This window comes from Anabas testudineus, chromosome 23 (assembly GCF_900324465.2).
Source record: "Anabas testudineus chromosome 23, fAnaTes1.2, whole genome shotgun sequence".
Classification (NCBI taxonomy): Eukaryota; Metazoa; Chordata; class Actinopteri; order Anabantiformes; family Anabantidae; genus Anabas; species Anabas testudineus.
The window spans coordinates 6,947,375-6,970,395 of NC_046631.1; the positions used below are offsets into that span (position 1 = coordinate 6,947,375).

The 23,021-nt window shown below is 37.4% G+C and overlaps 1 protein-coding gene across 1 annotated transcript; it reads right to left on the reverse strand.

Annotated features, from left to right (window-relative positions):
- Positions 1-19,147: 19,147 nt before the first annotated feature.
- LOC113162850 (C-type mannose receptor 2-like) lies at positions 19,148-21,528 on the reverse strand. Its single transcript, XM_026361086.1, has 5 exons — positions 21,457-21,528; positions 21,204-21,271; positions 20,476-20,844; positions 19,853-20,170; positions 19,148-19,539 (listed from the first exon to the last, which is right to left on the reverse strand). The coding sequence occupies exons 2-5, from the start codon at positions 21,235-21,237 to the stop codon at positions 19,148-19,150; spliced, it is 1,113 nt and encodes a 370-aa protein (XP_026216871.1). The 5' UTR covers positions 21,238-21,271; positions 21,457-21,528.
- Between the last annotated feature and the right edge of the window lie 1,493 nt (positions 21,529-23,021).

Sequence of the window (23,021 nt, forward strand, 5' to 3'; positions counted from 1 at the left end):
TGTTAATAGCTACTGTGTTGTCTGCCTGGTGTTAGCATCTGGTGCATGACTCTGTAGAAGATAGCTACCCTAAATCTTGTGAGGAGATAGGGGAAAGGCTACTGTAATTCAGGATGAAGAGAGGGAGGTTCTGGAGAAAAGGAGGGGGTAAATCTAAAGAGGATAGAAGATTACACATCAAATGAGAAAGGATTTCCTGCTACAAAGTTATATACTAAAAACCATTGACATCCCTCTGTTCATAGCAGGCTCCATATGGTTAAAAGCTCCCTGAAAGAGGATGAATAGAAGGTGATGGCAGAGGGAATGAACACCTCCCAGTTTATAGCGTGCTACCTGGGAGCATACCCAGCCTCTGATTAGAGCCTGCTACATGTTAACATCTGCTGCAGCTTGTGCCTTTATAATTATTAGCTGTCCAACTAAGCTGAGGGAATGGTAAAGGAGGAGCAGGTGCTTTTAAGGGGCCCATTCTGTGTCAGGCATTAATATGTGGTTCTAGTTCTGAAATTGTTGGAACACATTTACGTCTTTAAAATGTGCCTGCAGTATTTACTTAAAAATTTGCAGTACGCATTATGCATCACATAATTGCAAGCAGATTTATTCAGTAAGAACAGAAGTTCTACACAAGATGTCATTGGCAAACACCCAAATTATAAGGACAACAATCCAGAGTACCAAGTGCTTCTTGAATCTTGGTGTGAGATGTCGTAAGATCTGAGATACAAAGCCCACTGATGATGATGGTAGGAGCAAAAGAGGATCAGGTTATGTTAATATAGCGTGATGAGCATCAAACTTCAACATAGGAACTAGTTTCCTATTTACTACTGAAAATAAATGTTTTTCTTAAAGCAGGAACACAAAAGTTCCCTTCAAGATAGATGTTAAAGAAATGCTATAGGTGGGGAAGGCAAGGAACCTAATAAAACATGACTGATTTCTTCACAAGTGTATTTGCGGACTTCATGTCTCGATGAGTCAATCTGGCAGCGGGGAGAGAAGAAAAACCTCCTTTCCCTCCATTTGCTTGACAATAGGAATTAATTTCAAATCACACATGCGTCTCCCTGATGAACGTAATTGCTTTTCATACTGCGCTTTGTCAGAGAGAGCCTTGACAGTGGAAATGAAGCTGACACACAGTCTTGTCCTCCATTGTACTTGGGAGAGCAATACACAAGGTTTTGTCTGTAATTTGTCACAGGCCCATGTCTGCGAACAATAGGTGACTTTTCTGTTGTTGCTGGTGCTGACCTGATCTTTCTCCCTACAGTTTAGAAGAATTGAACAGCAGAGGAGAGAGATGTAGGAGAGGAGAACAAGAAGGAGACTGTGGATTTAGCCAGAGTTAGTTGTGGGTGTTGAAACCAGATATTAGCATCATGTATAGAAAGATTTTGAAGCAGTCAAGTTGTCATCCACCACACAGTAACATAACAATAGTGACATATATATATATATATCAGCATCTCATTTTTTGTGCATAATTCTTTCATTATGTGTATGTGCACATCACTATCCACAGGGTACTTTTGTTAGTAGTAGAGTATAAAGTCGAGATAAGTACAACCATTAGACTCTAGTTATTAATGGCTTATTTATGTCTGTTGTGATTATTGCCTTACAGCCTACTCATATTGTCTTACTAAAATACACAAGTTTTAAAATAATTATTAAAAATTAACTAATACAATTATATTATTATAGTTTTTCTGGGTAGATGTAGATGTTTCTGTCTTAGATCTGTGCCTAAACTGAATTCTCCCCAAAATAGTCTTTCTCAGTTCAGTTGTCTTGTTCTTAAAGAACATAAGACTTCTTGCTAAACAACAACTTTTTTACTATTGTATTTCAGAAAAACTTTTTCGCCTATTACATACAGTTGATATGTGTAATTTTAACACAACAGAATTAAAATGGCTTGAAATTAATATGTTTGTTCAGAGGAGTTTCTCAGCGTTTCGGAGAACTATCTGAAAATGGCCCTCATTACCAGCCATTCGGTGCTGAACATCAATAGTGATTGTAAGGAAGGGTGGGATAAATGTGCCTGAACCTCCTGAAATCTGAGTCTGGCCTTTTAAGAGCTCTCTGATCAATGAAAAATTCAATAGTACTCATTTTCATTGGAGACTTTAAAGGCTTTTCCATCTGACCAACCATAAAATTCTTGGGGAAACCCGGTAGACTTTTGGGCGTTGAAATTGTCCAAATCAAAGACACTGAATATTAACACAAAGCTCCAGCAGAAATGTCAGAATCGACCATTAGAAACTTTGTAAGAACCAAGAACCTGTTTAGTTTTACACAGAAGTGGAAACAGTTTACAGATATGACAAATAAAACAATTTCCTAACACATCTCACCTAAAACAGAAGCCAAGGTGGTGAACACAAGTGAGCTGGATGAGAGAGCGAGCGAGTGAATGTATCGGCTGTATGTGCTGGAATGAGGTGGAATATTAAACCAACTTGTCTTGGTGATAGGAGGCCTATTGTAAGGGACAGAAGAGATTTAAAAAGTTGGAGAAAGAGACGCAAGCAAATAGAGGCAAAGGGAATCACTTCATGTGAGCGATACATGGTGTTTTTCAGTTTTTGTTTATCTGTCATCTTCTCTGTCACTTGCTGGACTTGTCCAATAACTGTTGTTCTTTGTGAATTTATTCAGAACATCTTACTTTCAAATAAGTCTGCAGAACATTTAACTGTCTGAAACAAATGAGTCTATGGAGCGCAAGATAGAGACAGTTTAACTGTATCAAGCCAAAGAAAAACCCCTGGTTGATGCAGACTATTGTACATGTGAATGACTGCTACCTTTATTGATGTGGGGGCATACATTTATCCCACAGTTATAGCATGTTACTCTATAACCTAATTTTAATTTTTGTACACACAGAAAACACAGCAGTCCCTATTCCTGTTTTAAAAGTGAGACCATTATCTAAGGCAGGGGTCGGCATCTCTGAGGCTTGTGCCACTGCACTGCTTGTTTTCAGACTATCCCTGCCCTGATCATTGTTGACTACCTGGATTACATGGATTAGGTGCGTTCAGTCAATCAGATGCTGGAAGATGCCAATTCCCCCTCTCCACCCTCATCTAACATCTTATCGTACGGCTTCTGATTGACTAAACACATCTGATCCAGATAATTGGCAGGGACAGTTGGACAACAAGCAAAGCAGTGGCCTGTCCAGGGCCAATATAACACATAAATGTACTTAGATATTCTCTTTTTAATGCATAATCTGAGTGTTATCGTTACTTATCTTTAGTCACCCTTTACTGAAGCTGCCCTGTACAATATTTAGGATTCTTGCTGGCCGTCTTTTTAAGCAGAGCCACATCATCTGAATGAAAAACGTATTACCAGTACAGTCAAAGACCCTAAATCGAAGTGACTTAGGAATACATTTTAGCCAAAGAAAACATGTTGAAATTGAGGTTCAACATTGATTGATTTATTAAAGTGTGACAAGAAATATGAAAAAGCCCTTTTCCTGGAGGGAGTTTCAACAAAAATATGTGGAGCAGATTTCCAGCTTGGCAGAAATTTGCCTCAGCAGCATGATTCAAATGAAAGGCATGCATTTAGTGCCAGACTCAGCTTAGCCAAGATTCCTGCAAAAAATTAAAATAAAATGTTCACACAGGTTGAGAGTAGAGGGGACACCCTACTGAGTGTAAAACAATTTTCTCAGCTTGTGGCTTGGAAGCTGGAGGAAGGATAGCACATGCTGTACTGTTTGAAGATTAGCTATTATTGTGGCTGCCATTGACTGAGACATGAGAATAAAAGCACAATGGGCATCATTTATAGAGCATGATCACAGAAGCAAATGGACCTTTTTTGTTGTTACTGGATCTTCAATTAAACTAATTCAGAATAATTCTGAACCATTCAAACAGTGTGAGCCTAATGCTGGAGTAAAATCAAATTCTCCACAGACAAGAAAATCAATGTATGGGATGTTGCTGATGCATTTATGTGTTCAGTGCCCTTATTAAGACCCATATTTGCAGTTATTGAACCTTTTTTTGGTTTGCAAATTCAACTGTGTACTATTGAAAACTAAAGAGAGGTTTAATGTTTGTCTGTTCTTCTAAATTAGTATGAACGTCAGCATAATTTCAGTCAACTTAAAATTGTTTGGAGATGATCATAGCAGGCTGTGAAGCTGAGGCAGACCTGCTCATTATTTCTGAGGTGAGACCAATCAGTGCAGTGAAACATTACATTTAAATGGATGCTTTTGTGCATGTGCCTATTCTAGTAACCATAGCAACATTATATAGTGACCTTTTTGTGATATTGATCCGACAGCTACTTTCTAAGGTTTAAGGGAATGCTGAGTTTTTTTGACCTCCAGACCAAAGAGAGAAGGGAATAGAACTGATAGAAGTGTGGTGTCTCTGTATTTCACAGCAATCAATTGGACCATGGTGTTTCCACTTTTATGTAATGGACCTTGGTTTGCTCAAAGTTGAAAAGAACAGCAGTGGACTTTGCTTTGTCAGGTCCCTCTCTCCATAAAAATGCACAAACTTTCCCATGCTGTGCGGCTATATTACCCATTAGTGCTTTGGGTTGTGATGCACTTTGTTGCGACCTGGAAACTCCTACTTATGCCTGTGTGCGGGCTGGCAGATCTACACACTACATACATACATTTAAGTGATATCAGGGGTTGTGTGTACGTATTTGTAAGCACACACTTCACACACTGTATTCTCAGCATCTTAATCTTTACCTGCATCTTAAATCACTTTTACCCTCCTATGCACATGTATGTGTTTGGAGAATGGTCCAAAAAGAGAAACGAAATACCAGAAACATTTTTGCCATCAGATAGGTTGTACCTTTAAAAGCCCCAACCCATTAACGTAATGGCATTTGATTCTGATAAATGGATGCCCCAGAAAAATTGCCCATTGTGGAGCCACAATTTTATACATACAAGCCCCTTCCTCTACTCCTGCCACGTCAAGGCATTTCATCTAATAGCTGAAATGGCACTCCTCCACTCTCCTTTTCAGCTGAGCCATTCAAAATGTGCCATAAGGCATCTCAATGCAGTCCTGGTGATTGGTCACGTCAAGCCATACCCGTCGGGTGTGTCATTGAGTTGACTGTTGAGTATGTAAGAGCTCACACACAAGAACACAGAAGGGTTGTGCTTGCTGTGTGTGTTTGCATATGCATGTTTCTGTTGGCATCTTCTACATTTTTTTCTTTGACAACTTAAAACAGACATTTCTAAATAGAGATTTTGCATAATTAGATAAATACACCCAGATTTTAAGTCAGTCTGAGTCTTAAGCATGCTCAGACTTAGTGCAACAAGAAAACAGTCACTCAGAGAATAGACCTTATGCAAATATTGTCAGTTAGAACACACAGAGGATGAGCACTGTTATTTTTACTTCACTGCTTAAAACTGACTGACAAATATACAAATACTAAAATACTATACTAAAGGATACATAGTCTAAATAATTAGATTCCTTTTTTTAATACATGTTTGGACATATATTTATTTAGTATGAACATCTAAATTTGACTAAGGATTGTTATGATTTGTTGTAACTTTTATATTGTAGTATTTTTTTTATTCTGCTTCAGTTTGTAGCAATAGCCGACATCTATTGATGTTAGAAAAGCACAATTTTTGAATTTGAATGTGAGAGAAAGACCCAGAGAGAGGAAGGTTACGTTGAAGTTTTAATGAAGGCAGTTCTGTAAAAAGTTTGCTGCACTGAAGGCATGTAGCATCAATAAATATTATAATATATATAAATTTATTATATTTAACATTTGACCTTGCAGTTTTGCCTTGACACCAATAATGTCTACAGTCATACATGGCAGCTCAGAGCAATGCAAAGTATTTTGATGCTATTTTACAGGTGCCACTAAACATGAGCGAGGGAGAAGAATATTATATTTCAGCAAGTTTTAAACTGGCTTGATCTAAATGTTTTTGTGCCAGTATCCACACAAAACACCAAAATGATAATAAGAGTGTGTGTTTGTGTATGTATATATGTATATGTATATGTGTATATATATATATATATATATATATATACATATATATATATATATGTATATATATATATATATATATGTTCAGATGTTCTGGTAGGGTTTCTTTTTTTTGTTTGTTTTTTTTATTATTATTATTATTCTGGACAGAGCTACTTTTCGGTTGTATGCTAAGCTAGTTTACAAAATGTCTTGCTCAAGTTTTAGCACACTCACCACACAAGAACGTCTCCCTCTGTATTTACAGGAAATGTCATGCGCGTCTATTTTAAGCGTACAGCAATTTACTATGTCTCATTGTGAATTTACAGCTGGTCGCCACACAGCTTCACATCTGGTAGTTGTTCTCCCCCTTTTTGTTTTTGCTTATTTTTTCTTAACAACTCTTTTAAAATCTCACCTTTTCTGGTCAAATACTCTCATACCAATGCTCCCCTACATCTCTTTCACACCTCCACGCCGTTGAGCCCCACTTTCTCACTATCCGAACCTGTTCCAAGTCGCTCTTCCTGTCCATCTTTGTGTCTTACTAAAACACACAGACCCACTCTCCTACCCCCTTCTTCCAACTGTTTCTAATCAATAATGGATTGAGACACATAGTGATAGGGCACCTCTCCTCCTTTTGACCCACTAAGATTCTGTATGAGAGGGCAACATCTATCAAGACTGCAACACTGCCAACCCCTGCTGCTGCTGCTTCAACATGATTAGAAGGTCTGAGTCTGTGCGAGTGTGTGTCTGCAAAAAGGGCAGCAGGAGCAATTTGATAACACCATGTTAGACTGGGTGCTTTACACTTCTATTCATAACCCCCCTGGGAGACGGCACTCATGCAGAATATGCCGCTACACACCAGCCTTTTGTTACAAAAATCGGAGTAACTGCTACAATGATTATGGTGAGTGAAATCATTATGCTCACCACACAGCAGGTGGTGAGGCAGGACTAAGACCTGAGCTAATCCTCACACGTTATCTCTTTTCTGAAGAACGAACAGAATACGATTAGTCACTCCAGCCTGTAATTACACGTAGCTGATGTGGTTCAACATTTAGTCTACTATCCATACAGTAGTGTAGTGCACTTTTTAAAACACATATAGCAACAAAAAAATACTTGTTTCTGATTAGCTGGCAGATTCTACTGTGCACCAGGACCCCTACAGATAGATGGTTTAGCGCACATTTGCTGGTAGTAGTCACCCCTTAGTACAAAGTATTGCTGAAGCTCTGGAAAATGGTTATCAGTTCTGTCAGTGTTTAAGTATAAATCACAATAACACAATATTTTTACATGATCACAGCTTAGAATTAGTTTTCTGTTAACTTTTACTTAAAGTACCTGAAATCAAAGGGGAATGCAAAGGGGGCGAGAATCTGTGGGCCTTTATGGGCTGTTTCGAGATGCAAGACGGATCCAAGGGGAAAACTAGTTAGACGAAGGATAAACACGTGAGACAGACTAAAGTACTGTAGCAGGGCAGGCAACCAGGGAAGGAAATTAACAGTCTGACATGAGTGCTGGATGCCAATATGCAGTCCACAACACAAGCAGCGACAAATAAGACCAGATAATAGATTTTCATCCGGCAGCTGTCAGTTTGAATCCAATCCAAAACAATATGAAATCCATAGTGGCCAAGATGAAATTTTCAATATAGAAAATGTCTAATATTAAAAAACACACTTCAACATGTCCAATTTGAACAGATTCCCAAACTATAAACAGTAATGTGAATTACCACTCTCCTCTCCCTCATCTTCTTATCAATGACATTATCAGTCTCAGTGGACAGGAATGTGAGATTTGCGATTCTGTCCTCCTTCAGTAACATTTTTAGTTAACTTCAGCTAGCCTTCTTACACATTACTACTTACTACCTGCAATGCAAAGTTGGAGCTCAGGTTATACAAAATGATTCACAGACAGAGATAAAGATAAAGGGACAGGGAAATAACCTGATTTCAGAAACGCTCTGAACTGGGCTTTTTAATGTTTTGCTTTAATTGTTCTGAAAAACGGCAAGGGAAAGAGGCAAAAGCCAACAGTCTGTCAAGACACTGGAAGACTGGCAGCCAGAGCTGCACAGGGCTTTAGGGCGGCCTGTTAAGGGGGCACCAAGGGGCTGGAATCAACAACAATACAAACAAGCCACAGTTCACCTCCTGGTGCTGTTTGATGCCTGAGACGAGAACTCCTTGGCAGCGGTCGGAGCAGTAGACCTGGGGCCGCCTGCGACCCTGCACACTCCACTACAGGCTGAGATTCCACTTGAACTGATTCGATTTTAGCGGTCGAAGGTCAACATAATTGTGACCTCAAATTCATTCCATTCTTGTGTGCATGATATCACAGTATTGCCTTAAAGGAACTTTTTGTTTCAGGCATCCACTTGGACTCAGGAATAAACTGATCAGACACCGTACAAACACTAAATGGCTCCTGAAATAATTGTTTCTATTAATTTTAAATGTATTAAATGTATTTTCTAGGAAGTATAAGGAAATAAATGTACAGTGTTTTTAACAACTTAATTTGTTGAGTTAACGAAAGTGGGATATTTAGTCTAAAGAGCACAAGTTCTGAAATTGATAAACTAAGTTTATACCAAATTAGCGGTTACCAGCTTAATTTCATAACACAATTTAATTTCTATGTAATGATTGATAAGATGTAAGAACTTTTATTAATGAAAACAAATATACTTTGTCAGTGAATTGTATTGGTAGAGCCATGCCTCGAATGTTCTAAAATATTTTCACCCCACTATATTTCCAACGTTTCATTATAAGACTAAGATTAATTTAGGCAGACAGGCAAATGTAATAATCACTATATGTTTTGCAACTCTTACTTACTCTTACTGTGGCGTAGAGGAAACAGGCTACAGGATATTATAACCAGACTATAGCACACACAATTTGCAATTGTACCCATCAGACAAAATGAAATACGTTTTAGCTTGTATCATCCCGACACATCAAGTTTATTATAGCTCTTAAGCATAATTACAAGCCTTTTATTATGAAACAAATGAAAAAAGCCGTCTTTTGTACTTCTGTCTGTAAACGATATCATTGCGTACTACTTAATTAAACCAGGTTGTAGATAAGAATGGAAAAAAGCACTTGCAGACTTTGCAGTATTTTGCAGTTATCTGTTAATTCTTTTAAATGTGTGATTATCACCAGTGAGAGGACACGGTTAGCAATAGAGGTGGACAAGTATCATTAAGGGAGCGTGCTGATGTGACATGCAAAGAACAGAGAATAAAGGAAGGTGATAGTAGAACTGAGAGATTTATCACACTCAGACAAATAGCAGAAATGAGGTGGGAGGAAGAACAGCTAGATTGAAGAAAGTACTTAGGAAAAAGGAATGAAAAGAACAAGGAAGCAAAACATTGAGAAGTGACAAAACGGACACGAAGAAGGAAAGTTAAATATTAGGAGACACAAGCATACAAGACCTGAGAGAAGGTAAAGAAGCGAAGGTAAGAGGTGTGAACAAGATGAGATAGGAGGAGATATGAAAGGGTTGTGAACAGAGAAAGATAGGAAATAATTAACCTGTTGAATATGGTTAAGAACGAAACCTGTGCGTATTATTTTAAAGATGAAATTGACTCACTGTCCTGACTGCTGCACAGAAGAGCAATCAGAAGAAGCAGCCAGGACAAGAATCCTTTTGAAGCAAGCTTTTGATGCAATGCATCTTTTTTTCCTCTGTTATCTGCAATCATTCATCACTACCTCTGCCCCAAAGGGTGTACAATTCCAGCATTGTGTGTGTGTGTGTGTGTGTGCGCGCGTGCGCCTTGTGCTTTGATGTATCCAACATGGCTGAGTGCAGAAATGTATGTGTGCATGTGTGACAGAAAGAGGGGCTGAATGAATATTTCACACAAGGTTAGGTTGTATGGTCTATGTATGTGTGAGAGACAGAGAAACCTACGGGGGGTATAGAGGGGTATAATGAATATAAATAATGGAAAAGGGTAATGCTACAGTATTAGTGAAATATTTTAAATAAATCATATACAACCTTTCTATCAAAGCTACATTGACCTACTATTAGTCTGTACGTGAGAGGTGGAGTGTGAATGTGTTCTCTACTCTTGAGTGATGCTTTGATGGCAGCTGTAAGCTGACAAGAAGTGCGATGTATGCATGGCAAGAAGGTTTTCTGTAAAGTTGACACTCTTCACCTTTATCCAGAGGAATGATACAGACTGAGAGTTATTTAAACCATCCTCGTTTGCAGAAAGGGGAAATAATGCAAGTATAAAAACCATGCAACATAACACTTGACAGGAGTTGTTAGTCCATTTCTTCCAGACACAGTAGGACACGTACAGTATGCAGGGCACCAGGTTCATGTAGAATGTAAAAGAAAAGTTTCCTCTGATATGTAAGATTTAACTTTTGGATGGTGGCTTTAACAGTTCGTTTTAACATGCGCTAAATGTTAGATTTTACATGAATATTAATGATAGGTACATCAGTAGTTCATCAATCTACAACCACCCAACCTTTGTTCAGACATTGGGTTTGGTCTGTGGCAGTTTTAGGTGTTAAAGGTTACTAAGAGGCTGGTTACCATGCCAGTGGCCCATGGGTTTAACCCAGGATCTTATTGTGTAGATGCTGGCACCCAAAAACTGTTATTTTTAATTAATAGAAGCAAGTGCATCATGTGAAAATAGTTTTTCAAAGACATCAAACAATAAATGTAACAATGTTTTCACTCATACTATATTCCACTCAAATATTAATTACAATCACTATTATTCATAAGGAGATTATAGGAAGAGATCATTAGTGTTTTTTGCTAACTAAACTTTTATATATATAAAAGAAATCCTTATTTGAGATAATGTAATGATCAGTTTAATTATGACCTAAATGAAATGTAGACTGTCTCCTCTTGTAATGTCAACTTTGTGATAACAATGACCCTCAGTACACAAAGTATTGTTTAACACCCTTTGTCAGTCACAAACACTTGTAGCCATTTCTCCTGCAGGTGGAGGTCGTATTAATGACTTTATGAAGTTGTGTCTCAAGAACTTAAGCTTGATTATAATCAAAAATGCAGTCTCCTGTACTAATACTCGCAATACTCGATCGGTTTATAAAAAATGAACAGTACTCATCAGAGGTCCAGAACATTTCCAGACATGTGATCTGCAGTGATAAAGCAGCAAGCGAATTCTCCTGAAAGTCATCTTGATGGATGTATCACATAGGCTACAGACAAGTGAAATCGTCTGGTTTCCTGTATCAGTGGACTCATCCACTTGAACGGTGTGCCACAGGGACTCACTAAGCCACTCAAACAATTGCCTCTCAACATCCTCCTGCAATTTCGTCTATTCTCCTCAATTGTGTTAGCAGAGAGGGCAACATGCCCAGCCTTGTTAGCTGTCGTTTTCCCAAAACGTTTCAAGCATTTAGTCTTTGCTAGTGGACAATTTCGCTTCTCCCTGCTGTTGAAGGGCAGCTTTTATTTTGACAAATCAACTGACCACCCAATTTGAGGCGTAACGCAGTAATTTTTAAGTGAGGGTGCTTTTCATCATTTGCCACTCTGCATCTTTTTAATTTTTTCTTTTTCGTGCCACTGTAATGGTGAAGAACAGCGAGCTCATCCTATTGCAAAAAGGGAGAATTGAGTGTGTACTACTCCTGCTACTACTCTTTTTATTTAGTTCAAATTATTACACGTATCAGCACAGATGAAAAAATCAGCAAGTTTCACGTGCAGTAGTACTATAGTTTTACTGTTAAGTCCTTTTAATGTTTGTCAGGCAATTTCTGTCAGTCAACTTCCTAACTTCGAACAGTTATAAATGCAAGCCACAAAAACGATATAATAATTACACAGTTCACACTTCAGCTTTTTCCTTCTTATAATACTTAATTTGTTTACCTTTGAGAGCAGGATGTCCTGTCTAATCACATAGTAACATAGATGCTGTCATAGCCATGTGACCAAGAGGTGCTAGATTTCAGAAAGAAAAGAAAGAGGACCTTGGAGAGGGGGGACAGACATGTATGCTTTTACACGTGAAGGGGTATGTTTATGGATTAAGCAATCTATAGAGGGAAAAAGAAGGGAAGAGCTAAGGAGGACCTTTCTAAGGCAAAGATAGAAACATAGATTTTAAGTTAAGGGGACAGAAAGAGAGAGAAGGAAATGATCAGAGATCAGTTGCTGAAGTCACAATGTACCTGCAAATGGTCAAATAAAAGTGGAGCAATGCGAACTACTGTAACAGCGTGGTTTAGATTAGAAGAAAAGCATGGGAAGGATATGTGAGCAGGTTTCCTTAATCAGCATATACTATTTTATATCTTCTGTTACTTTATATTTCAGTTGACATATTAAACAGATCCTTACTAGTGCTTTTCATAAAAAAAGTTACTTTATTTTCCCTCTAGAGCTTTGTGCTTATTGAACTCTGAAGTTTTGGTGACTTTTAACTGTTCATAAATTTCTCAATCCTTGGATCTATCAATACGCACATAGTATGTGTTCAGGGAGTACCGAGAATTGATCACTTAATGAAACAGCCAATAATCAGGCTTCCTTCAGCAGTATAGTAAAGATCGGTTGTAAGAATGTGGTATGGATTTTAAAATGTCTTTTACTAGTGTGTTTTATACAGTACATTGCATGCTAATATTGGATATAGATATGCATCTGTATGCTGTATGCTGTAAACCCAATCTCCAAGGGGTCCCACTGTATCTGTATTGATACATAAGCTGTTATCATGCTGGTTTGAATACACCCCTTTCCATGTCCCTTTTGCTCATGTTTGATGCTGATTCTAGTTAATCAGTCAGTACAAATTAAATTTATTGGCCAATAATTAAATGCAAATAATGCACTCAGGGTGCCCCTATAAATATTATGAGTCACTAATGACTTGTGAAATATCAGAACAAAATGCAAAAAGTGGCTAATGAGCAGACCTTGCATGCTTGCTGAGCTCAGCAGCAAGCGTTTATGCACAATGGGTTGTGTGTGTGCGTGCGTGGACTGTCTACACATACTCTGATTTTTTGACAGAAGCCTGCCAGTGCATGTTTATATGCGCTTTTCCATGTGCTTCTGCTGGTGTGTGTGTGTGTGTTTGTGTGTGTGTGTGTGTGTGTGTGTGTGTGTGTGTGTGCGTGCGCGAGAGACAATCTGGCAGTATCAAGTTGTAACAACAAATTGCCTATTTCACAGTAGCTGGCTATTTTACGCACACAACCATTATTGTTCAATTGGTGGCAATTAAATATTATAACTGTAGTGACCAGCCCTAGTAGTGAAAGCATATCCTGCTGCATTATAAAGAAGAGAGCTTTAAATATGACTACGATTGACAAATTACTGTAATTAGTTCTTGGCGGTAAGTTAAGTCAAGCAGCCATCTGCGGCTATTACAGAACACCTCAGCACATTATGTCATTTACAGGAGAGCTAGATTGAAGGTGATTTCACTTGTAATTATTGTTTACGATAAGTTTCTTCACAGCATGCTGGACTTGACTGTGAATAATTAGGAGACAGTTGCTGTTGTTTGAATGAATTATTTATTTATTTATTTATTTTTTGCTTAATTTGAATGTCAATATACCACAAAGTAATAAGACCACAGGAAATGGAAACCAATATCCAAAATTCATTTGAGAACCTAAATATACCTAAATGTACTGTATGTGTTCATCAACGTAATAATCTTTACACTGGCTCACTGGTTAAATTGAATAAAGTCAGCTTTAAGTTTTTTATAAACATACCAGGTTGGCTCTAAGCCCTGCAAACCCATCATATCAGTCCAGGAAAAAATGACTTTCGCTATTACTGTTGATTGACCAGTGTAATAAGATGGAAAAAATCTTAGTCCATTAAAACTAGCATGTGGAAACATCACTGGAGATGGCAACTAATAGCTTCAAATGTGCATGTTTATAGTAATCCTAATGTATGTTGATAGCATACCACTTCTCAAAACAGTGATATAGTGTACTTAGAGACAATAAAACAGCAAATATGGAAATGATAAGAGGCTTTGCAAGTCATAAAGATTTCCACTGTAATGGGTTTTCTGAGATTACACAGGTTGGTGGCTGATGGAAACCCAGTCTGGTGATAAGTGCAATGACATAGTCTATATGATGACTAGACAGGTCAGGCTATCCTGACCTAGACCCCCTTGAATGTATTGAATGGTAAGGCCAATTCATTAGCGTTTGCTGAATACTGAGGCCATTTGATCAAAGATCAAAAGATGAATATGAGACAAAAGTTCAGAATATAAGCTTTCATTTCCTGGTATTTCAACCTAACATAGATCATAGCACCTTTTATATCAGGTGACTCAAATTTTAAGAGTTTAAGAATATCAACAGGTTACTTGTTACTCAGTTGTAACAATAAAATAAACAATAAAAAGCTCTAAATGACTGCTCTAGGTTTTCCTTGGTTTATGTGACTGCATATAACTTAACTATGCATTAAGATGACAGACGGTCCTCTGTAGCATTAGTGACTGTACAAACCATGTCCTCCATCGTCTCCTCCAATTTCCGCATTGGAATAATTTACTGTAAGTAAATGAACTGGTGCTCAACTTCTGCAAACTCCAATATGAGTTTAAATTTTTTGTAGTACACTGAAAAAAGAATCACCTCAGGGTCAAAGCAGTGACAGAGAAACCCTATGGTCAACTAACTTGGCTGTATAATTGCAGAGTGACAAAGACAAACCAGTATATAAATAAAGTATAAATGTTCCCAATGATGTAGGCTCTTCAGAGACTTGAGAAAGAATCTTAAATTAAGCAATGGGATAGGTCTGTATATAGTTCCCCATTTGAAGAATTTTTGAGCTGTGTGTTGGGAATGTTTGTAAATACAAAGAAATGCTACATAGAAAGTACATTTTTGGAGGATAATGTGAGAACATTTGACAGGAATCAACAAGGGACAATGGCTCTTACTGTACGCTCTTACTTTTTTTTTTAAGATTCCTTTAGTACACTGGAAAATCTATGCATCTGGTATCAGATAAACATTTTTCAACACCTTGCTGCTTGTTAAATTTCACCAGACAGCCTTGCAAATGTAATTGTCAGAGGAGTGGTGGGACTTTTGAAAGAGGGAAACTACAGTACATAATAAGATGGTAGAGGAGGGCAAGTATGAGTGAATAGTGAGAAAGGGAGCATAGTGAAAAGAATATGCATAGTGTGAACTTTTTGTTTGTGCTCTGCATTGCAGACAGACACGACTGTGTAAATAGAAAATGGAGCTGGAATACACATGAATGAACAGTTAAGGTGAATGTTGGTGGGTTTTCTGCTAGTTTGAGCTTCTTTATTGAGAGAATACATCTTGTGCAGGATGGCTTCACACACACACTGACATGCGCACACACCTACCTCTGCACCAACTCTACTACTAGGCAGCTCTGATGGCCAATTTCTAATGTAAATTAGCAGTCTGCACGCTGAACATATCCGAAATACCATTACTCATGCGGATATTTTGAAATCAGCCATTAGTGGCAGAAATCTCATGAAAGGTTGTTAGGGTCTGGACTGGAATACTAATTATAAAAGAGCTTCACTGCTGAAGCAAGGGGCAGGGACTTCAGTAGCCAGTGTGGACCAAATACAGTAGCAATTATAAGTAAACATCTTGAATCCATTCAACGCACCCAAGTTTAGGCCTATTTTGTGTATATATGTGTATTTTCAAGGCCGTCTCTGCAGAAAAGAAAATATTCTGGGCCATTTGTTTAGTTTGATCCTCTATGAAAGTTACACAAAATAGAAAATATACGGAAAAGGCAGACAGAAGACCACTTGAAAAGAGTCACCAAGCTAACAGCTGTGCCATTTGGCTTGTGAGTCTGAGTGTAAGGAATCTGGAACACACAGAGAGGCTGTGTTGTGCAATTCTGCTATTACCACTGAGCATTTGGGAGATTGTATAATAGTAACATATTCCTGGTGACTCAAAATGAATTATTAATTTCACACCAAACATTGCAGTGGATATGAATGAAAATAGCAAGTATGAAAAGGCTTTTTTTTTTTTCTTCACACATTCTTGTGAAACACATGAAATGCACTTTTTATTTAAACCTTTTCAGCTTGCTATTGGCAGCAGCAGACTAAAATGCAGCAATTGGAAATACTACTACAAAGGCGTAAATATACTTGCATGTACAGTAAAACATTTTGAAACTGTTATTGAGAGCAGTACTGTAGATGCATGGTATTTGTTTGATATTTTTTACATGTAGTATCTGATTCAGTATCGGTTTTATACACTTGGTTTATATGAGCATAATATGGAGGCTGTGCACGTTGAACATTGCCAGTGAATCCAGCAATTACACACACTGACCCCAACCAACCGACAATACCTGTGCCAGCCACTCCAGATAATAAGGACTACACACTTCATTTGTGTAGTTCTGAGTTCAGGTCTGGGATTATAGGATGTAATAGGCTGGCTAGTTGCAGAGAGTCTGGTGTGAGTATATGAGTGAGGGTGCACATTTGGTGCGCTGTGCTAAATATGTCCACTCATTTCTTGTGCCACTGGGAGTCCTGGGCTCCCACCATGATGTTAATAGTTTGATAGGCCCTACTGCTCGTCTCGGTCACCCTCCCTCCATCTGCTCCCCCATGGCTCTTCTCCTCTCTCTCTCTTTCTGCATTCAGGCACATTCAGGTTGCAGCCAAGATGCAAATTGCCTGGATTTTTTTTTATTTAAAGAAGAAGTGGCCATAAAGAAATGAAATTTTTAGTTAGTTTCTTACTAACTCTCACTGTCTTAGTGACACGCTGGAAATGTGTGTGTGAGGAAGTGGGTTGTTTTTACAATAAGATGATATTCTCTATTGATCCTCATGGGCAAATTGTTGTAGGACAGCAGCTCATAGATGATGGCGATACTATAGGGTTGTAGTGTTTTATCCAAGGACACCATGGCATGGGGGCGGGAGGAAACAAGAACCGAACCACTGATCCTGCAGTTCATACACAGCTGTATCATCACCTGCACCATAGGGATCCAATTTACACTACTGTTCTTTACAGTCGATGCAGAGCAATATTCAATTTTTAATACAGTGTAGATAAAATAATGTAGAACCAACATTTATCATTCCCTCACTCTTAAAGCATGGGGGAGGCTGCTTTCTAGAGTGGTGGAGGCTGGATGCTGGGTCACTGGGTTTCTTCTCAGTTTGTAGATGCAGTATATATAATTGTATTGCTGTAAATGCATATGTCTCTAGGTGTATGTGTGGACCATAGACAGTACAGAGAAAAGTAAGTGCATATTCCCTGGCTGGCTTCTGTTCCAATAGCTGTATAATATTTATGTTACCATTTATTTCTGTAGTATAGCATTTCTAGCATTCAGTAATTGTAGCTCCCATGTATTGATATGCACATGCTGTCAAAACCTGGGTGGATGTAGTTTTTGAAGTCGCATCAGCTGCTTGCTTTGGCTCACTCCTGGTGAAGCAATGACTCTGGCTAAGCTCAATGAACAACAGACTTGGACTGTCATTCTAATCCAAATGGGGCCATACCTCAGCCTCCTATTTGGGCAACATCTCTGCCAATGAAAATTTGCTGCTTTTGCACCAAGAAATGTGTTTGGCTCGGGATCTCCAATAGATGGTGATTTATGGTGTAAAAAAAAACGTTTCCTGAGAAGCTCTGATTCCTCTCGATGAGCTATGATCACACATTTGGTACACGTACATCACATAATGGTCAGGGGAGTGAGCTCAGCGACAAGTCAAGAGAAAGTCTGTTCTCCATGAATGAGCAATGATCAAGAGGCCTACAAACACTCACATACACACATTCACACAGTGAGCTGTATGATGAGTTATAATGATGAGTGAGGGTGTGACGGATTGAGCTTTCATTTCAAGTTTGTCCATGGTGTGAATAATAGGCCTGGATGTTGTCCAAGCTTCCTGTTTTCTAGTTTTAGGCTTTCCCTGCTCTGCAGATTCTCTCTGCTGTTTTTGATCTCCTACCAAAGTCAGTGTTTAACACAGTATTTGCAGGTTTTTGTGTAATCTTTTCCTCTCAACCTTTCTTTTTTCTTGTAAATTTTCTTTATATTATTCCAATATTATTTAATTTCATAATTACTTATGACTAAATTTAGACTAAAACAGTGGTCATTGGGTAAGGTAAAAGAACATATCTGTTATGATTATGATTTAGAAATTATTAATAAGTTCTCTAGATGGCTATGTTAAATATTTACAAATATTCACAATATCCCCACATCTTTCTCAGCAGTTACAGGACTGAGCATATGTGGATGAATCTCAACCAGCTCTCCAGAGCATTACCATTGTTGTTTTTAACCCATATGTGTGCAGCTTTGACTGTATGCTTGGACATTCATTAAGGTCTGTGGAGATGAAAAGCACTATAGAGATTTTTGTCTACATATAGGGTTAAGTCAGAGTGATTTAAAATGGCCTACTCTTCGATAAAGCTGAAGAACCTGGAAAACAGTTGTTGTATGCACACTCTGCTTCTGTCTTCATTGTGTAGATTTTGGCCAGGATAATGATTCTCCTGTATCTCCTCCTGTATCTGACAGGGCCAATGTCAATTTATTTCATTTAATTAATTTAGATTACCACCAAAATTACTCATCTATGTATTAGTTAGCATCCTCTCTTAGTTCATGTAAAACATCTGAGTGGATTAAAAATATATATCAATTAAGTATTTTATCTGTGAATCACAAAAAATACACATGGGATTTCAAATTTTATTTCATACAACAAACATTATGTTGCAATTAAAACAGATCTGTGTACTGTCCTACAGTGGGTCATTTATGACTGTATTATGAAAATGTAAGAGGCTGTGTTTACAAAAAAATGACAAGGACTGGAAAAACCACAATTATAACAAATTTAAATGCTTTAAAAAGTTTAAGTTATAAATGTGAAAAGCAAATTAGGATATGCATAAGTGGAATATAGGCTGAAGCAGAATTTAATAAAACGGATATACAGACGTTTATTGAATTATTGATAGCCTTTGTATTTCATGTATGAAATCTCCTCCTCACAAAGAAAGGGGAAAGGGAGAAAACAGTTTTCATCACTCCAACTCCATGTCTGGTTGTCTTTTTTGATGACACCACAGTTGTTAGACATAGGCATCTGAGGAATCGTGCTGTTCTTCCAGTTGTTGTAGGCCACTGTTTTGTCACTCCAAATCCAGAATCCAAAGAGACGACTCTGCCTCAGTCCGATCCAGAATGTATCACCAGCATTACTGATATTTAGCCATTGTTCAACAGCTTCCTGATCTTTTGCATCCTCAATTTGCAGCAGGCGTGAGTGGTTGGCCTTGCAGTAATCAAAAGCCTGTTCCCAAGTTAGGTTTTCTTTGATGACTTTGATTCTCACAGTACCTGTAAACCAGGTGAGAGAAGGAGAAATAAGATTTTGTGATGAAATCCTTCAAGTTCAGCTATATCATCACTGACATTCTGCGTACTCTATTTGGCACTGAACTTTTATTCTAACTCTGTAACTCGGACCATAGATGGTCAATGCTCAAAACGCAGTCCTATTTAGTGCAAGTAGTGGTTGAGAGAGACTTAACTTGACCGTGTATGTTTAATAGGAGATAAAGTGTTGCAGAAATAATAATAATACATAATAAAAGTAAGCTATGGGTTTATTTATATGTTCAAATGGTTGGTTTCATTGTTTATGGCTTACCTGTGGAGCATAGCATTGGAGAACAATTTTCACACTTGTTTTTATACAGTTTCAGGTTGAGCTCTTGTGTGCACGTCTCTTCAGAATTGACATTGTGTTTGTTATCACTCCATTTTCTGTATGTTGAACAACTTTTGTCCTCCCACTCCCACTCATCATGCATTACTCCAATCCAAAAGGATTCATTCTTTCCTTTTTCAATCACATCATTTTGTGTTTCATTACTGACGTTGACTAAGTCAGTGAAGTGTTTTCTGCAGTAGTGTTGTGCCTGACACCAGTTCTTTGTCTCTTTTTCAATCATGGTGTAATTACTACCTGCAAAAACAAAAATATTACATTTATTTTGTTGTTGGTCTATTTGACCATCGGTCTAATACATTGAAAACTTTGTTTTAGTTTAGTTTTAGTAAATTTATATATGTTAAAAAAAAAAAATAGACACAAGGTAACCTACTAAAACGTTTCACCAGTATGCTCTGTAACACATGAAGATGGCCACTATGTTGTTTGAGCATGTTGTTTATTATTCCTGTTTTCTGTCATTTTGATGTGCTTTATTTTATCAATGAGTTAATTGTCAATTAAAACAGTAAAACATCAAAATGCATGCTGAAACTTACCCCTGTAGCACATGAAAGGTTTTCTGTCTGAACAGTTAAAACCTTTCCTTGTGTTGTTTTCAATGGCTTCACATATTTGCTGCCCATTTGTTACATCTACATCTGGCAAACTGGATGTGAAATGGCCACTACTGGACCAAGTGGAAACATTGTGTTGACTCATATGTAGGCCAAGCCAACTTCGTTTGTTGTCGCCAAGTTGCGATTCTGTAAACTTGTGTACAAAATAGGCATCGTCTTCATCATACAGAGTTACAAGTGATCTATTCATCGTAATACATCCATTCTTTCCTGTAATCCATTGAACGTCATTCTGCAAAAAACTGAAAAATCGTAGACGATTTGATGCAAGTGTAAAGTGAAAGAATCCTGTGAAAAGGAAGACAAAACAATGTATTAATCTGCATTAATTCAGCAGTAGTGACTTGTAGAAACAACAAACATTAAGACCTGTTTCACTGTTATGATTATGTAGTAGGTATAGTTTAAAATAAATTACAGTAAATAACAAACTTTAAACCAGTTAATGTACACTTAACACTTACACTTATAGTACACTTAGTACTTAAAATTCTCATATTCAAAAGTACTGATGACCAAAGACACCGGCTTTGAGTAGTGATTAAAGTCCCAATCGTGTTACACTGATATGTACTGTATACACTTCTTCAGAATACACACAGAGTATCATGTGGAAACTAAGACCAAGCTTAAGAAAGATATTTTACCTGAACACAGCATGAACACCACAGGGATCATCATCTCAATTAAGGGTAGATTCAAATGGTGGAAAATGCTAAATGAAAAGCACAGAGATCAATAAAATAATCAGATCTTTAATTGAATAAATAAGGAGGGAAAGATATCGAGCTGTTTTAAAAAGTGAACAAACTGTACATGTGGAAAAGTTACTCATGCATGCATCACTATTATGTATATTCTAACTACTATAATGAAATTACATTAGTTTAGGTCTCTTACCTGCTGAGGTCAGGGCAAAGCGCTGTCACTTTGTTAAATGTGTTTTAGTGTCGAGATGAGACTTATATCCTGTGTCAGGGTGATGTGAGATAACTAAAGGCACCAGTTCTTGTACATAGTAAAAACAGATGACAAGAGATTAATGATTAACTAAAATTGTTCAAGTACAAGCAGTTTCTTGTGCGTGGCTCAATATGTGGTGAGATGTGTGAGTGTATCTAACAAAGCATCCACAGAGTCTTCTTGGGGAATTTAGTAATGTTTTCACTTGTTATACTTGATGAGTGTGCCTGTAAATAGTACCTAGAGAGCAGGGCTGACCCCAGTGTATTTAAAAAAGATAAACAAACATAGTCTAATCTACTAGACTATGAACTCTAATTAAATCCATCAATGTGACAAAATCTATCACTGGACAGCACTTAAAAAGTTAGAAGGGCTTTTGTATTTAGATCTATATGAACTGCCTAAAAGCATAATATGGTTGTTATTCTGTCATATGTAGCGTTTTTATAATGAAATGTCATAATACAGAGAGGCATATACGGGTAATTGAACCATGCAGTGTAGTTAATGTGTCATCAGAAATAATGCCATAAATAGAAAAGCATTTGTTTAGTATTCAAATCATGGTACCTGTCACCCAGCACACGTATGTCCATGTGTAGCCTTGTGTCTCAGAAGATATATGCAAATCCAACATTTTCAATTCTACATTTGTTTTTTGGTTAATATTTAACTTTAGACTTGCTGATGGATATGAAACTTCACACTAATGTTACTTCTCTATTTGAGAATTGTTGTCTTTTTTTAATCAGCTACATAGACAATTTAATAGGTAGCAGGTCAAGAAGTCATATAAAAAAAAAAACTTATACTACTTAGAGTTTCTTTATATTCTTAGAGCTGATGAGGACATATGACTGATTATTTTAAATGATAAGGTGGAGAAAAATCCACCTTATATTAAGAACTCCAACCATAATCATAGAATTTACAATCATAAACCATGAAATGACTGAAGCTAAGTTGAAGGTTTGAGGGTTAAATTGCCTCAAGCACAGTTCTTCTGTCTTGTCCTTTAAAGTTGCACTTAGATAATACTTTCTCCATCCTCTAGCTGAAAACTCATCTTTAACTTAAATAGCTTATTTTTTTACAGCATCTCCTAAGAGATTTAATGTCTTAAACATTTATCCAAAACAGGATTGTTTGTTTTAAATCGTGCATAGAGTTAAAAATGTACCATAGTGCCATACATACAATTATGTCTTTCCTCTGAGTTAAAAAAACAATAAATACTTTGCGTATTTAAAACAGAACAAACTTGAAAACTAAATGTGTTCGTCAGCTAACTGCAGTCATTACGCAGTTTGACAGTCACGTGAATAGGTCGGGATCAGAAATAGAGTTGTGCTTGTTTATCTGTAAACAGTTTGACATTTGAATTTCAAATAGGATCTCTGCAGACTTGCAAATGTGTCTGTATCTCTCTCTGTTTGGTTTCGAGCTGGTTATAGATGTTTGCGCTGCCCACAAAAGGTGACAGATGACTGTACGTCACA

What these genes read in the sequence shown, in the direction of transcription:
- LOC113162850 (XM_026361086.1), bottom strand. Translation starts at nt 21,237, where the DNA reads ATGATGATCCCTGTGGTGTTCATGCTGTGTTCAG. An exon ending in GGTGTTCATGCTGTGTTCAG is followed by an intron (nt 20,845 to 21,203) that starts GTAAAATATCTT and finishes TCCTTTTCACAG; the next exon opens with GATTCTTTCACTTTACACTT. An exon ending in ACCTTTCATGTGCTACAGGG is followed by an intron (nt 20,171 to 20,475) that starts GTAAGTTTCAGC and finishes TTGTTTTTGCAG; the next exon opens with GTAGTAATTACACCATGATT.